Here is a 14,045-nt window from a genome sequence, read left to right as displayed (position 1 = left end):
ACTCAGACCCCACAAAAGGCCCATGCCCACTGGCTGTACCCCTGGCAGGGCTGTGGGACCAGCTCCAAGTATAAAATAACCCATGGTGGTTCCTCACTCTCTCCTGCCTCCCTGTGAATGGGCTAGCAAGATGAGATATTGATTTAGGGAGGTAACAGCCTAGTTACAGGCCTGTACATCTGTTCTTGCAAGTCAGTTATCATTGCTTTTGTAAGCACTCCTTAAATTAAACCATGGGCTAGGGAGCAGGTGGGTCAAAGCTAATCAAATAGGCACAGCAGTTCAAAGGAACCAGCTCCCACCTCATATATGTTGCCCCTTCCCAGGACCTCACTGCATCCCCTACACCCTTCCCAGCTTGATCTTGATGGATGCTGTGTCTGGCAAGATCCTAAGCTGGCCGTGGCCAGAGACCCTTCAGCAACTTAGACAAATCCTAGATTTGACTAAGGTTAGGTGAGCTCAGAGCACCCAGCTCTTCATCTCCACTGCAAATGGGACAGCAGCCCCAGAAGTCATGACAGGAGAATGCAGGTGGCACCATAAAGGAGACTACGGCTACCTCCCCTCTGCAGTCAAAGAGCATGGCAATGGGCACGGGCATGTTTCAACACCCAGCAAGCACCAAGGAAACTTGCTGATGGGAACTTCAGCACGGTCCGGCAAGCCTGGGTGGTGCTGATATAAGACCTTTCTTGCACCTGTGTTGCTGGTGTTACCCATGCCAGCAAGGAAAAAACCCAAATAACCTATAGAGAGGAAGCAAGAAAGGGCTCCATATTTTGCAGTGATGCAGCGCTACAGTTCTCACTGACATCCAAGCAATAACAACCTCTAGCAAAACCCTTGCTGGTTTTCAAGAGGCCCAATCTGAGCTGTCTGCAACATTGATCCCAGTGACTGTGCCAGGAGTGAGGCTTTCCTGTGAATGGTATTCCTAAAACTGAAGAGAGGAGTTGGAGCTTATCCCCTTCACCATCTGTGAGCTTTCCTGGCCAAGAACGCACTGACTCTTCCTTCCTGAACTCTTAATAAGAGATGATAAGTGGTCACTGTGACAGTGACCATTTACTTTAGCATGTTACCATTTGCTGTTTGTTGCAGACAATCCACCAAAGATTCATTCTTTCGTCAAAACACACATACTGATGCAATTACTCTTCTTGCAGATGCTATTTCTGGGGATGGAGTTACAGCAAAGGAAAGGTGAGATCAGCCTGGGTGGCATGTCCAGTGGAGTCAAGGTTTCATAAACATTGTCATTCTGTGTGTTACTGTCATTGACCACTGCAGAAGTACCACACCCAGCTCCAGTCATCGGCTCTAGCCCTAAAGTGAAACACTGGTGCACATCCATGTGGCATTGCAAGGACTGGGACAAAGACTGGTTCATTATCACAATGCAAGCAGAAAGGAGCAGCAGCGGAGCCGAGAGACCCCCTAATCAGCAGCACTTTTAGGTCCGGGACAGTCCTTGACGGGTGCAATGACCTGGCAGGCTGCATCATGGCTGAGCTGAAGCCCTGGGAGATACCCAGTCTGTGGCGTCACTGAAGGTAGAGAGACCATAACGTCTAAGCTCAGCCAGCACTTGGGGTAAAAAACAGGGCTAGACATTGTACTAGAAATGCTTGAGGTACAGTCCTCTCAGCAAGGTAAAGCCACTGCCCTAAAGCTCAAGTTCAGCCTGTAAGGTACACCAAGTTTCATGACATGGATGGTACTCACATATCCAGTAGGAAACATGGATCAGTTTCAGGAACAAATCATGACCCAGCAGAAACTAGCATTGTTCCAATTAAACAGATTAGAAACTGGTTATTTTTCCACCTGCGGGCTACTACCTGCCTACCAGCAACAGAGAATTAAAAACAACTTAGGATTTCTAGTAAGGTTGACACAAACCTCATGAGGTTCAATAAAGGCAAAAGCAAAGTCTTCCCCTAGGACATCCCACAACTTTGCTGCCTGTGAAGCACCCCAGGGAGCAGGACAGGCTCTGCAGAAAGGGACAGCGGAGATCCTGGCAAGCATCAAGGTACCCCTATAATGGCAGCATGCCCTGTTGCAGCAATGACACTGATCTCAGCCTCAGCAAGTGTGCAGACAGGGAAAAGGGATTCCTCCCCTCTATTCAGCACTGATGACATCACAACTAGATTCCAGAACCAGTCTGGGCTCCCCAGTACAAGACAGACATTTGCAGATCAGAGCAAGTCCAGCCAAAGACATCAGGATGATCAGGGGCTGGACCACAGAACATACAAGGAGAGGCTGAGTGAGCTGGGTTTGTTCAGCTGGAAAAAGAGAAGGTGAAGCGGTACATTACTGCTGCCTACAGACACTTAGCAGGAGGGTGAAGAGAAGACAGAAGTGAACTCCTCTCAGAGGTAGACAAGAACAGAATGAGAGACAACAGGGATGAGCTGGAGCATGAGGAATTACCATTAGATGTTGGGATTTTTTTTTCTCTGTGAATGCAGTCAAACCTTGGGGCAGGACACACAAAGACAGGATTCTCCATCCCTTGAGAAATTCAAACCTCAACTGGACATGGCCTTGAGCACCTGATATAGCTCAGCTGTTCTGCAATTTGAGTAATGTCAGGCAAGACCAATTTCTCAGCAAAACAGTTGAGTATCACCACCAGTACTACAGGAAAACTTATTATCAGACCATTACATGAAGATCAAAGGTGACAAAGACAGTTAAGGAAGTGAAAAGCAATAGGGAGAGGTTGTGGTCACAGATCTTCACTACCTAATAGATAGAAAACATACAGGACCTTTCACTACTATACACAGGTGCATGATGCGCCGGTCTGGTTTGTAAGGTACAATCCCCAGTTTCAGGTATAAATCTGTACTGATGGGTCTTGTTTAAAACACAGGGTTGAGGCTAGAAGAGCATACCAAACCTGGAACAGGAGAGAGAACTGACATAGTATGGGAGACCAGGCCAAGGCAGACAGCAAAAGACCACCCAGAATTCAACCTAAAGGTGCATTTTGCGAGAGAACAGCCCATTAAATATCATCAGCAAATTTCATTATTTAGGGGGTAGCTGGGATTGCTCAGGCAGGAGTGGAAAATCCTACAAGTGATTGCAAAAAGATTAGAAACAAAGCATGACTGAGGTGTAGACAGAAACCTCTTCATGTATCTTCCATGCATAGCAAGAAGGAGCAAAACATCCAAGCTCCTGCAGGGAGCAGGGCCAGGGCAGCAGGCAGGCCTGGCAGAGGCAAATGAGCTCAGCCTGGCCTGTTTTGTAACACACATTCTGGTCTATGTAGGGGCTGCCAGCATCATCCCTCTACAGCAGCACCAAGGGCTGAACCTGAGTCACCAGCCACATCCTGCAAGCTGCTGCAGCAGGCTCTGCATCCCTCCCACAGCACCTGTCACAGGAGCTGAAAGTTCTGGGGTTTGTTTTCTTCTTTCTTTGATTGTTTCCTCTATTCATGGCTCAAGGCTGGGTGTTTCTGAATTATAGCAAGTCTCTCTGCTGAGAGGAACAACCGCACTTCCCTTCACACCACAGTTGGTTACGATGCCAAGACAGATATCTGCACCTTTATGGAGCCGAGTCAGGCACATCTGAATCTCTTAATGCCATGCTGAACAATACACAGAAGGAACGCTCTATGACATCTCCAGTCTGTTGAAAGATATAATGAGGGATAATGTTTAAAAACCACGCAAGTGATATGAGAGTAAATCCCCTTTTCCACAGTAGTGCAGACTTCACCTCACTGGAAGCCACTGAACATTAAATATTCAAATCACTTCTGGGAAATGGATGTGTTCTGTAGACACAGAAAGCGCCCTTAGTCCTTTGACAGTGGTCTTTTTAGATGAAGGCACAAATAACAGCACACACCACACTTGGAAACTTGTATTTTAAGACCAGAAGGGCATGATCACTGCAACAAGGAGATCAGATATTCTAGACAGGCTTACACCACCTTCTGGGTCACGTACATTCATTCAGCAGACTGCCTCCAGCGCTGGGGCTGTTGTCTTGGTGCCAGTCCCATTCAGGCAGGGTCAGAGCTTTGTTTCCATGCAATCTGCCTTTCAGAGCACCAACTTCCTGACAGGTAACTTCCTTAACCCAACAGAGCTACTACTGAAATGAGAGAAAATATAGCTCCCCTTTCCACTAGTCCCCAGCTGCCCCCTTGGGAACTTGCAGGTCCTCCACAAATTACATGCATCAGCTGTTTCCATCCAAAAGATGGAGATGGCAACACTTGCCAGGCAGCCTTCAAACAGCTTCTTGCTAGCGTGACTCATCTGTTACCTAGGAGAGGAGCAGGAGGCATGGATCCATCTGAGGCCATTCTGTAGGCAGGCTGTGGTGAAGCTGCCTACGGCTTCCATCTGCCTTCCAGGAAGGCTCAGCAGTGCCTGACCCTGCCAAGGCAGCTGGTCAGGCAGGTGGAACCAGCCTGGGGAAGCATACAAATCCAACCCACTCCCACAACGAGTGTCAAGCCACAGGGTAATGTGGGCAGAAGCATTCTCCTCCAGTTCCCTTCAGCTTCGCAGGGAGCCTACATCAGCATGCAGCCATGGGCATGTGGCCGCACAGAGAGGAGGTGACCACGTCTAAATTAAGCCCCAGAATGCAGTCTCCGTTCCCTGGCAGGGAAAGGAGCCCTGCGGTGAAAAATCCCTGTGACCTCAGTCACTGCTGAAGCCTGTTAATTTCTTTTGCCAACAGGTTGCAAAGTTGGCTTGTGGCAGGGCTGGGGGTGATCTGTTTGCAAGAGCTGGAGTCCCACTGTGCAGCCTCCTCCAGTCTCATGTTTGCAGTGCATGAGAGAGAGGGCAACTGAGGATGTACATGCTCAGCACATGGACGCTCTGCCATAAGGGGGGCTGCCTGGGAGCCCAAGGTTCCCCAGTCCACAGAAGCACAGACAGCTTGGGCCAACAGTGCAGGAGATAAAAGGAGCAAGGGACCAGCCTAGCCCTCCCAGACACATGGGACCCACAGCCCCCAGCTCGCTCCCAGCCCCCGAGTCCTGTGCTGCTGGCACCCGTGGCCCAGCCTTGATTACTCCTGCATTTCCAGGGGCCACAAAGCTCTCTCCTGCCCTGGCTGTACCCTTGCTAAAACCTGCACCAAAGGGGGACAGGTTCTGGGAGTGAAATCCCAGTGCTTTCAGCTCTCCTGAATGGTCTCCCTCTCTATCACACAGGGATAGAAAGGCCAGCAAAGTGGGACACTGACCAATAGTGTGTGGACCACAGCATCCTCCTGCTGTCCTCACTCCAGGCCTTGAGTTTCACACATTTCGCTTTCAGTTCCTTCTGTGCAGGTGAATCAGGTCTGCCACGAAGGCAAACCCCAGCTCCCAGACCTCCACTAATACTGCAGCTTCCAGCACTAATCCAGGATTTAGATCCTAATATGCGTGGCACAAAGAGCTTTGTGGGAGTGCAAAGCTGCTGAGCTCCCACCCCACAGTGCTTTCAATGGGATCAGCAGCTTTTCTGCTAGCTGACAAGAACAAAGGAAGGACACCAGCATCCCAGCTGTGTAAGGGAAGCTGTGGTGAGGACAGCATACTCAAGAGGCATCTTGCTTCCATGCTGTCCTTTCGCAGGCACAAAGTATGTGCCTGCACCCACAGAGACCCATCTCTTCACCACCCGCTGCAAAGAGGGAGGGGGAAGGGTCACACATACCAGGATGGCAGCAAATTCCCTCCACCCTTGGTGACAAAGGTTCTCTCCCTTCCCCTTGGCCTGGCTGAGAGTAGAGGCACCAGGCCCAGCGGGAATGCACAGAGAAAGGGAGGGGACAGCAAAGGCAGCAGTGAGATCACATGGGGTGCAAATGTTAGCAGAAGTCATGCACAGAGCTGCTGATCCCTTCCACCCTTCCGTTCCCACCCTTCACTCCCCAGGGAGGGGATCTGGATGGAAGACACTGCCAGAAACCACCAGTGCTGAGCCTGTCTAAAGGGTCGGGAACAGTGGTGTAGGGGATGCCAAACTCCGAACAGCAGGTCAAGAGGAGGATCTTGGCTGAAGCAGGCAGGGAAGCAAGAAGCACTCTGTGCCAGCGTAGAGGCCTAACCAAATTCATCCCTGATAGAAACAAGCACCAGGCAGCTTGCTGCTGTCCCTGGGGCATCATTCCCACCTGCCTGAGAGCCAAAATCTCCCCAGGGGTGCTAATCAAGACAGAAGCAAAGGGTGGGCACAAGGCAAGGGACATGCAGACCAGCACTTCACAGAGGGCACAAGGATGGGCTTGCTGCCATCAGGCAGCAGCAAGGAAAGGAACATACCTGAATCTTCACAGCGATAAGCACTGAGCTTAGCTCTTTGTCCAGCTCTTTCAGCACTGTGAGTTTCTTCAGGCGCAGACTGCAGAGCCTGTAAGACAGAGAGAATGGGACACATTCAGGCACCACCATCCCTGGGGTCCTGCCACATGGTACCCAGTGCTCGGAAGGCAGCCTAGATGCTTGGCCCAGCTGCAGGCACAAGCTTGGCCGAGGAACACTGGCGTTCACGCGCCACCAAGACAGCCCATTGGGGAAAAAAGGAAAGAAGGAAAATTAACAGAGCTAAAGCAGGCTTAAGGGATTAGCATGCAACAGGAAGTCCAACAGCAGGCCATGTGGTAAAGAGATCCCTTCCCAAGTAGGGCTGTTGCCAGCTCTGCTTAAATCTACCTTGGCCACAGTGCTGTTTATTTATAAACCAAAGCACTTAAATCCACTCTTATCCTGGACTTAATTAAGGCAAATGTTCCCATGCAGACATCACAACTCAGCTCTTCTCTTGCACAGTACCACACAGAGCTGACTCGGAAGCTGGGCAGCAGCAGCCCCGCAGAAAGCCTCATACAGCAGCACCACCCTGACAACCTCATATCCCAGGGACTCAGTATGGTAAGTGGCACCTCCAGGAAAAACCCAGGAAGGTGCCTGAGGCTGAGTGAGAAGAGTTACTTTTGCGGCTCGAAGGACTAGTCAGTGCCTGTGAGCCAGCCAGCCACCCTGACCTCCTGCCTAGGAGCCTGCAGCAGGACCCCCATGGAGAAAGGAGCTATGTGTCAGAAGCACAGGCCAAACACATTTTTACAAGCAACACTGGCACTCTCAAGTCTCACAAGTAGCCTCTGTGCTCCACCCTGTGTCTGCACTGCTGCAGGCAGTGGTACCCGGACTTTTGTGGATACTAGTGTGCTGTACCTGAGATTAGGCCACTCTTCCTGGAAAACAGATGGCCTGCTACCAAATACCTTTCTGTCTGATACACTGTGCTCTCTGAGGGCCAAATCTATTCCCCTCTGTGCTTTTTCTTCCCCCCCCCTCCCCCTCCAGAAGGAAAAAACCCAACTGTCCTTGCTATGCTAACATACAGCAACAGTGTAAAACAGCCCAGAGGTGGAATGATACTGGAAAGGGACAGGCAGCTGTACTGCAGGACAGGTTTAGGGCTTAGCAAGCACTCACCTCCTACCATGTGCCTGCCCTCCCTGCTAAAATTATTTTAGCTTGTGCAGAAGGTTTGCTGGACTGTGACTGCAATCCTGCTGTTTTGTCCTTTGTGTTTCGGTAGCAGGGCATGGTGGAGACCAGAAGTCAGGAAGCTGGGAGTCCTGCCTCTTTGCCAGATGGCCTGGATTCCTTCAGCCAAAACCCAGGGCTACAGCCCCCTAAGCCCTCATACCCACCCCCGGCACTGTAATCAGTGATCCCATCCCTGTCCACCCTTCCTGTTTGAGCCTCTGCTTGTAGGAAGGGAGAAATCATCTAGGGCAGGCTTCTTGCTCCCCAGAAACACTTAGGCAAGGCTAGGAGTGAGCAGTGGGGAGCGTGGCCAAAGACAAGGAGGCCACCTCTAGGGCAGGGAGGGCAGGACTGAGTACTAACAGAAAGATGGGTTACAGCAAACCACACCAGATGTACTAAGGAAAAGTCTTCAAAGAGGCTAAGCTTAGCTAACACCATTGCTAACCAGTTCTAACTTTGACTGTCCCTAGTCCCTAGACAAGCCACAGAGAGGAATCAGGCTTGAATGTATAAGGCAAGTACAGAACATGTACTCAAATTTTCCATACAGCACATATCTAGATGTGAGTTATCTGTGTTAAAAAGTTATCCCAAAAAGATTAAAACTTCCATAAGGATATCCAGTCTTAATTGGAGGATATTGAAAGATTATAATTCTACCTAGCAGTTGTTCTCACTGTAAAAACACACTCCTTATCCAAACTAATCCATTCATTAGCTCTTCATGCTCCAATCTGAGGCACTTCAGAGTCCTGTCGGTACCTGGTATTTTTCCTCGGGGAAGAGTACATGCATACTGATCAGCTCTGCCCACTTGGGCAGCTCTTTTATTTCCAATAAGGCACTTCAAAGCTTCTTTCTATCCCTCTCCAGTTTTCAAGGTCTCTTTTACACAGGGGGAGACCCTGTACTCTGCCCCTGGTCCTTACCGAACCACGTACGGGAAGGTAGTAACCCCCTTCCGCTCTCTGCTCATCCCCCCCTGCAGCACTCAAAAGATCTCACAAGCTCACGTATATGTTACCCTGCAACTCCAACCCCTTCTCAAAACAGTGCTTTCTGAAATACCACTGCCCTTCCCACAGAAATTAGCATGCGTGTCCTGGAGTCTAAATGTACTTATTTGCAGCACAAGAGCACACAATTTTTAAAAGGGTGCTCCCTAGCAGCTTGGCTGTCCCTGATGACCCTCTTTTGATCTGTTACTTAATCAATCCCTGCATCACCTAGATTTCTGTCACCGCTAAGTGTTTGGCACCAGTTCCAGAGAGCAGTGGGTCTCCCACTAATCCCTGCAGACCTCTATAGGACAGGACTGATCACAGGGATCAGAACGGCAGTGCCTATCTGAACGCTTGAGCCAAATCCCACGGCAACTACCCCATGGTCTTGCCCAGAACTGATCACCGTGATTCCCTAAAGTCACTGCACTTTTTGGTAGATAAGTTATAAATCTGGATCTTCCTGCTCATATAATTAAACAGATTAAGTAGCAATTACTCGAGCTGTGGAACTACTGCAAGGACTGCCTCTGTATTGTGCTGTGGTGAACATGACTGTGTAACACTGATAGCAACGGTGACTGACAGCAACAAGGAAAATGAGCTCCAACAGGACAGTCCGACAGCCTCCTGGAACTCCAGTACTCCTACACTCCACTACCGGTTGTTCACTGGCAAGTGATACTCACCATTTCCTGATATTATCTTAAAAAATGCTGCCTTCTTTCCATCACTAACTGGGATGGTTCGTCAGCCAAAAATCCTCTTTCCTGATCATGGCTTTTTAAACATGCAATAAAATAAAGCAGCTCCTAACCTTCATTCATTCCGCTCTACCTCTTTATTCAACCTGGTACCAAAGCTGAAGATACCAAGAAGCACACAGCCCACCACCGCTGCTGGCTGAGGACATCACAAACAAGAGTACATGTACACATACCCACATTCACACACCCATCACTGCCACCCACGCCTCAGCTAAGGTGGTGGTAATGAAAAGGAGCACAGGTACATACATACAAACACATGCATCCTGACGGCACCCCCCTGGCTAAGGAGCAGACACATGTGCGCACTGACACATGCGTGCACCGACACATGCACACAGACACTCTCACTCACCTTAGCTAAACAAGCACTAACTTTCAAAGTTGAGATCCTGCAATTACATCAAAATAAGATGGAGGGGGAAGGGGGCTAGAGAAAGAAGCAAACCCAGGAACCCACTGAGTTAACTGTCTGATAGCATTTAAAGCCTCAAAGCTGAAATTTTCTAGAGTATGCACTTTTCTAGAGTATGTTCTTAAACATTGAAGTCATACTTTGAAAACACCCCAAAGCATCATTCTATGCACATTTTTTCCTTCCCCCCCCCCCCCCCCCCCCCCCCCCCCCAGGTTGCAGCTTCTCAGCTGTTTTCTCCCTCTCTAGTTAAATGGTTAATTTGGAATTTTTGCTCTGAATTCTGATGAAACGCTTATAACATTGTCACCAACCTCGCCTGTGCATTCACCTTGAAAAGCAAAGCTCCTGTAACATTTATTTTGTGAAATTCAGTGCCAGCAGCAAAGCACTGGCTCCAGCTGTTGTTTCCAAATTCACCCAACCTCCTGTCCCAACAGGTGACCGCTGCCCACAGGTAACACTCACAGTGGCTGGGTTTACTGTTGCATTTCAAGGCCAATGTTTCAGTGAAGGCCACACACCTCTAAAGTCCCTGATGCCAGGGGAATACAAATTAGAGGTACAGCTCCTAAGGCTGGTAGAGAGGGAAGGAAAATAGGATGAAAATGCATCTGTGCACAGTACAGGAGTAGCAAGTTACAGCCTGTGCTTTGCCTGTAAGCCCGAGAGCAACTAGTAAGGAGAGGAAAACTATTTAGACCTACCTATGGCCTCAGCAAAAAGATTTGGGGGTACACTGTACACGGTGAGGGGGCTCTAGAAGCACCCTGTAAAACTGGAGCTGCAAAACTAGCCAAAACTTATCCACAAACTGGCAAAGGTGCCTGGCAGAGAAGCAGCTTGAGCTCTGGGTAAACAAGGAACCTCAGACATCTCTTTTTGCACAGGACACAAGCACTGAGGAGGCAGAGGTGCCAAGGAGCACTTCTGAGGTACATGGAAAGTGAAGTCTAGAGTGTAAAGCAAGGCAGCAACAAGGACTCTGAACGGTACATCTGGCCAGTAACAGGATATAAAACCTTAACAGCAGGTCTCACACTCCTTTTGAGCAGACGCAGTATATTTTTTCTGCTGGGACTCTGGGCTGTTCAGTGCTTGGCTTACTGACCACGGGTGAGTAGCAGCTCATTCTCTGGGCAGGATTGTTTTCCTGAACATTTGCACTCATTCCTTCAAGTGGCAGCAGCCAGGCTCCCTGGGTTTTGCCTGGTGCTCCCATGCCACCTACAAATATTAGAGCACATCCACCTTTCCCAGCACTGGCCCTCCATGCATCCTTGTCAACACTACCATCCTTATTAGACACACAGCTGTGGACTAAGCCTTCAACAGCAGCAGTTTAGCAGCTCCTCAGTATTTTTCCTGACCTCGACAGCTCAGGTTTGCCTTTCAAGGAGATATCCACCTCTGAGACTGGGCTTCTGGAGCAATGGCAGATGTTCAGTGGGCCTTGCAAGGTACGGGCCGCTCCTGTAGCCCTGCTCAGTTGCTGTGCAGCACCTCTTTCCTGCGAGGCTTCCCACTGGAGGGCAGAAGGCAGCCGGCCAGCACCAGCCACCCCGGGGCGATGGGGTTGCCCTGCAGCTCACCCTGCGGGCTGGCTAGTCTCATACAACAGTTCGGAGAAGCAGCTTTACCCGCCCTGAACAGAGAGGTGTCCAGCCCTACAGCTCACCTCTGATAGTGGCCAAAGCAGGCGCTAAGAGAAGAGCACACAAATGGGGTGCAAGTAGTGAATGTGCACTCAGCCACAGCTTTCTGAAGTCAAGATACTTCCTCAGCCGTACATAAGCACAAGACACCACTCATGTACACAGAGGGGAGGAGAGACCTACTCCACTTTCAGAAACCAAGTCCCTGTTGCCAGCAAACAGGAGCGATGAACTGGGACAGCAGCAGATTCATCAAGCTCTGCAGCTCTGGCATCAGGACGAGTAGGTGGACCAATTACATGCTTTGAGATGAACTGGGATGAAAGCTGGTGTTAGCCTGCTTTGAGAGCCTCCCCAAGGGAAAGTGTGACAGAGCATTCAAGACTTGCTAGCACACTTGCCTCTCTGCCCTCCAGCAACTGCTGCTGCCTGGGAAGCGCATGTAAAGCAAGCTGCACTGGAGTAACACAGCAGGATGCAGAGACCAAAGGCCACAAAGGCACCCTCCTGGAGGCCCCAAGGAACTAGGGCCAGGGCCACCAAATGCCTGCTGTGTAACAGGGTCCCCTAGCTGAGCTACACAGGGTGGTGTGCAGCACAACAGCCCTGGTGCTGACGAGCAATCCCCTCCTTGCTGTGAGAGAGGAAGCATTTTGGCTCCCCAGCATCCTGGCTGACAGCAACTTTGCTACCAATAGCACGCATCTGTCCTGCTGCTGGATCCAGAGCAGACTTCTGTTACTGCAAATTGCAGTAGGTTTGACTCATCCCGATTCCCAAGTGACATTCCCAAAGGAAATCCCAAAACATAAGGGACAGAAAGACAAAAACCTCCAGGTTGGAAATGAAAATCCTTTCATTTCCTGTAAAGCATTTTACAGCTTATGGCTCTGCCTGCTTTAGGATATCCAGCCTGTTTCCCCATGTGACTATTCCTGGTCCCCTCCATCATCCCACCTCCCTCCACGTGGCTCTAGAGAGACCAAACCCAAGGCCAAAGCTCACAAATTCTGGACGACCTGCTGACACTCTTCTTCCTTTTGCTGTTATAACCCTCAGAGACAAAGGAACATAAAGCCCATGCTGAGAAAGGGTTCCTTCTCCCCACAGCACCAAGTTGTCTGCACTACACGGGAGGAGGACAGAGGACAAATGCATGCTTAAAACAGCGAAGAATGCCAGTGTCAGCAGAGTGTACACTACCAACAGTAAGAGGGCATCCTCAGTCAGGACAAATCGGAGGCAAAGGGAAGAAAACTGTGTCCTGCAAGTAGCTACATCTACCCTTCCTTGTCTTCATGACTGGCTGCTCACAGCTGTGCAGAGTCCGGCTTACAGCCCTGTGTTAGCACATGCCCCCTGGGATGGCCATTCAAGACAGACTGCAGCCTCTTTGCGAAGAGGCCAGTGCAGCACATTAAATGGGACCTCAGCACGACGGTATTGGAGCACCTCATTTTTTTCATTTTTCCTATCCTCAGAGGACAGAAAGCCCACCCCAACAGCCGTTGCTGTCATCATCTGACTGGGCAGTCCATTTTTAACTGCATTAAACATCACCATCTCACTGTGCATGTACATTTATCAGGCATGACCTGCTCTGATCAGCCTTTGGAAAAGTGCCTAACTCTTTAATCTCTGGGCAGATGATCACAGAACAGCTCTGGTTTGGTCAGCGACTTGCCCTTGAGCTTGCCGCACCCAGCTGCTCTATTTAACACTCAGAAGCAGCTTTCCCACTGCAGGGACCATACCCCGGTCTGCCCGGGAGCTGTGACTGCCACCCAGAGGCCTCCCAGGAACAGCTGCTCTCCCATCACAACCTCTTGGCGCTCCTGTGCCAATCATAGCATTGCAGTACCTCTGAGACGGTACAGCCACTCACAACAGATGCACGGGAAAGAGCAGGTCACACCCTGAAGAGACACAACAGTTAGGACAAGGCATAGCAGACATACCAGGCTGGTTCAAATGCACCTACAACGTAAGGAGGCTCAGAGAAGTGACACGAACATTGGCAGACCTTGTGCATGTCTCAGCCGGCAGCAGCAGCAGGTACCAGCTATCACCAGCAACAGCTATCAGAGCTGCTTGCTACCTGTGTGAAAGCCAGATGTGAGGGAGGATCGAGCACAGCCAGGTAATGGATTCACTGATTGTCTGGAGGGTGTAAGATTCACTCAGCATTACAGAAGAGATCTGTTAGATTTATCTAGGAGAATATAAAAATCTTTCTAAATACCTAACACTGATGTGCAAAATCATTCTCTTCCCTAGGGCTTTCAAAACTGGTAATCTGATAGCTACAGCCAAAATTGTTCTTGGACCAGCCACTATGTTTCCTTGTCAGGTTTTAAGAAGTTAAGCTTTTGAAACATCCTTGTTAAAAGAGATCAGCCAAGATGTGGTACTGAGTGTACACCAGCCCTAAACGCGGAGAGTCACACGAGGAGGGGCAGACAGACCAGCAGCAGTGCTGCACTCAGGGTGCATAGCACTTTTCCTACATCTACTACAGGCTTTCAGCTGCTTTTGTGCTGCCAAAACGTTAACATGCAGGTTGTGCATGTGGAAGAAGATCTGAACTACTTGTAACACTGCACTTCTAATGAAAGAATGTTCAGGACAAGAGCTGAATTGGCTTCCCTTGCTTATTCGCTGCCC

At 49.8% G+C, this 14,045-nt stretch overlaps 1 protein-coding gene across 4 annotated transcripts in view; it reads right to left on the bottom strand.

Moving 5' to 3' along the window:
* LOC121096166 (phosphofurin acidic cluster sorting protein 1-like) overlaps nt 1–14,045 on the bottom strand; it is a 69,702-nt gene that overhangs the window by 15,376 nt on the left and 40,281 nt on the right. For 2 of the 4 annotated variants that reach the window (XM_040611849.1, XM_040611850.1), the window contains exon 2: nt 6,308–6,395. In XM_040611849.1, the coding sequence (XP_040467783.1) occupies nt 6,308–6,395 (88 nt within the window). Of the gene's footprint in view, nt 1–3,574; nt 3,661–3,983; nt 4,147–5,241; nt 5,358–6,307; nt 6,396–14,045 lie in introns of those variants that run through there. The other 2 variants (XM_040611851.1, XM_040611852.1) reach the window with 2 other exon arrangements.

This window comes from Falco naumanni, chromosome 12 (assembly GCF_017639655.2).
Source record: "Falco naumanni isolate bFalNau1 chromosome 12, bFalNau1.pat, whole genome shotgun sequence".
Lineage (NCBI taxonomy): Eukaryota > Metazoa > Chordata > Aves > Falconiformes > Falconidae > Falco > Falco naumanni.
The sequence above is the reverse complement of the archived record's forward strand: the minus strand, read 5'-3'. Positions and strand labels throughout refer to the sequence as shown.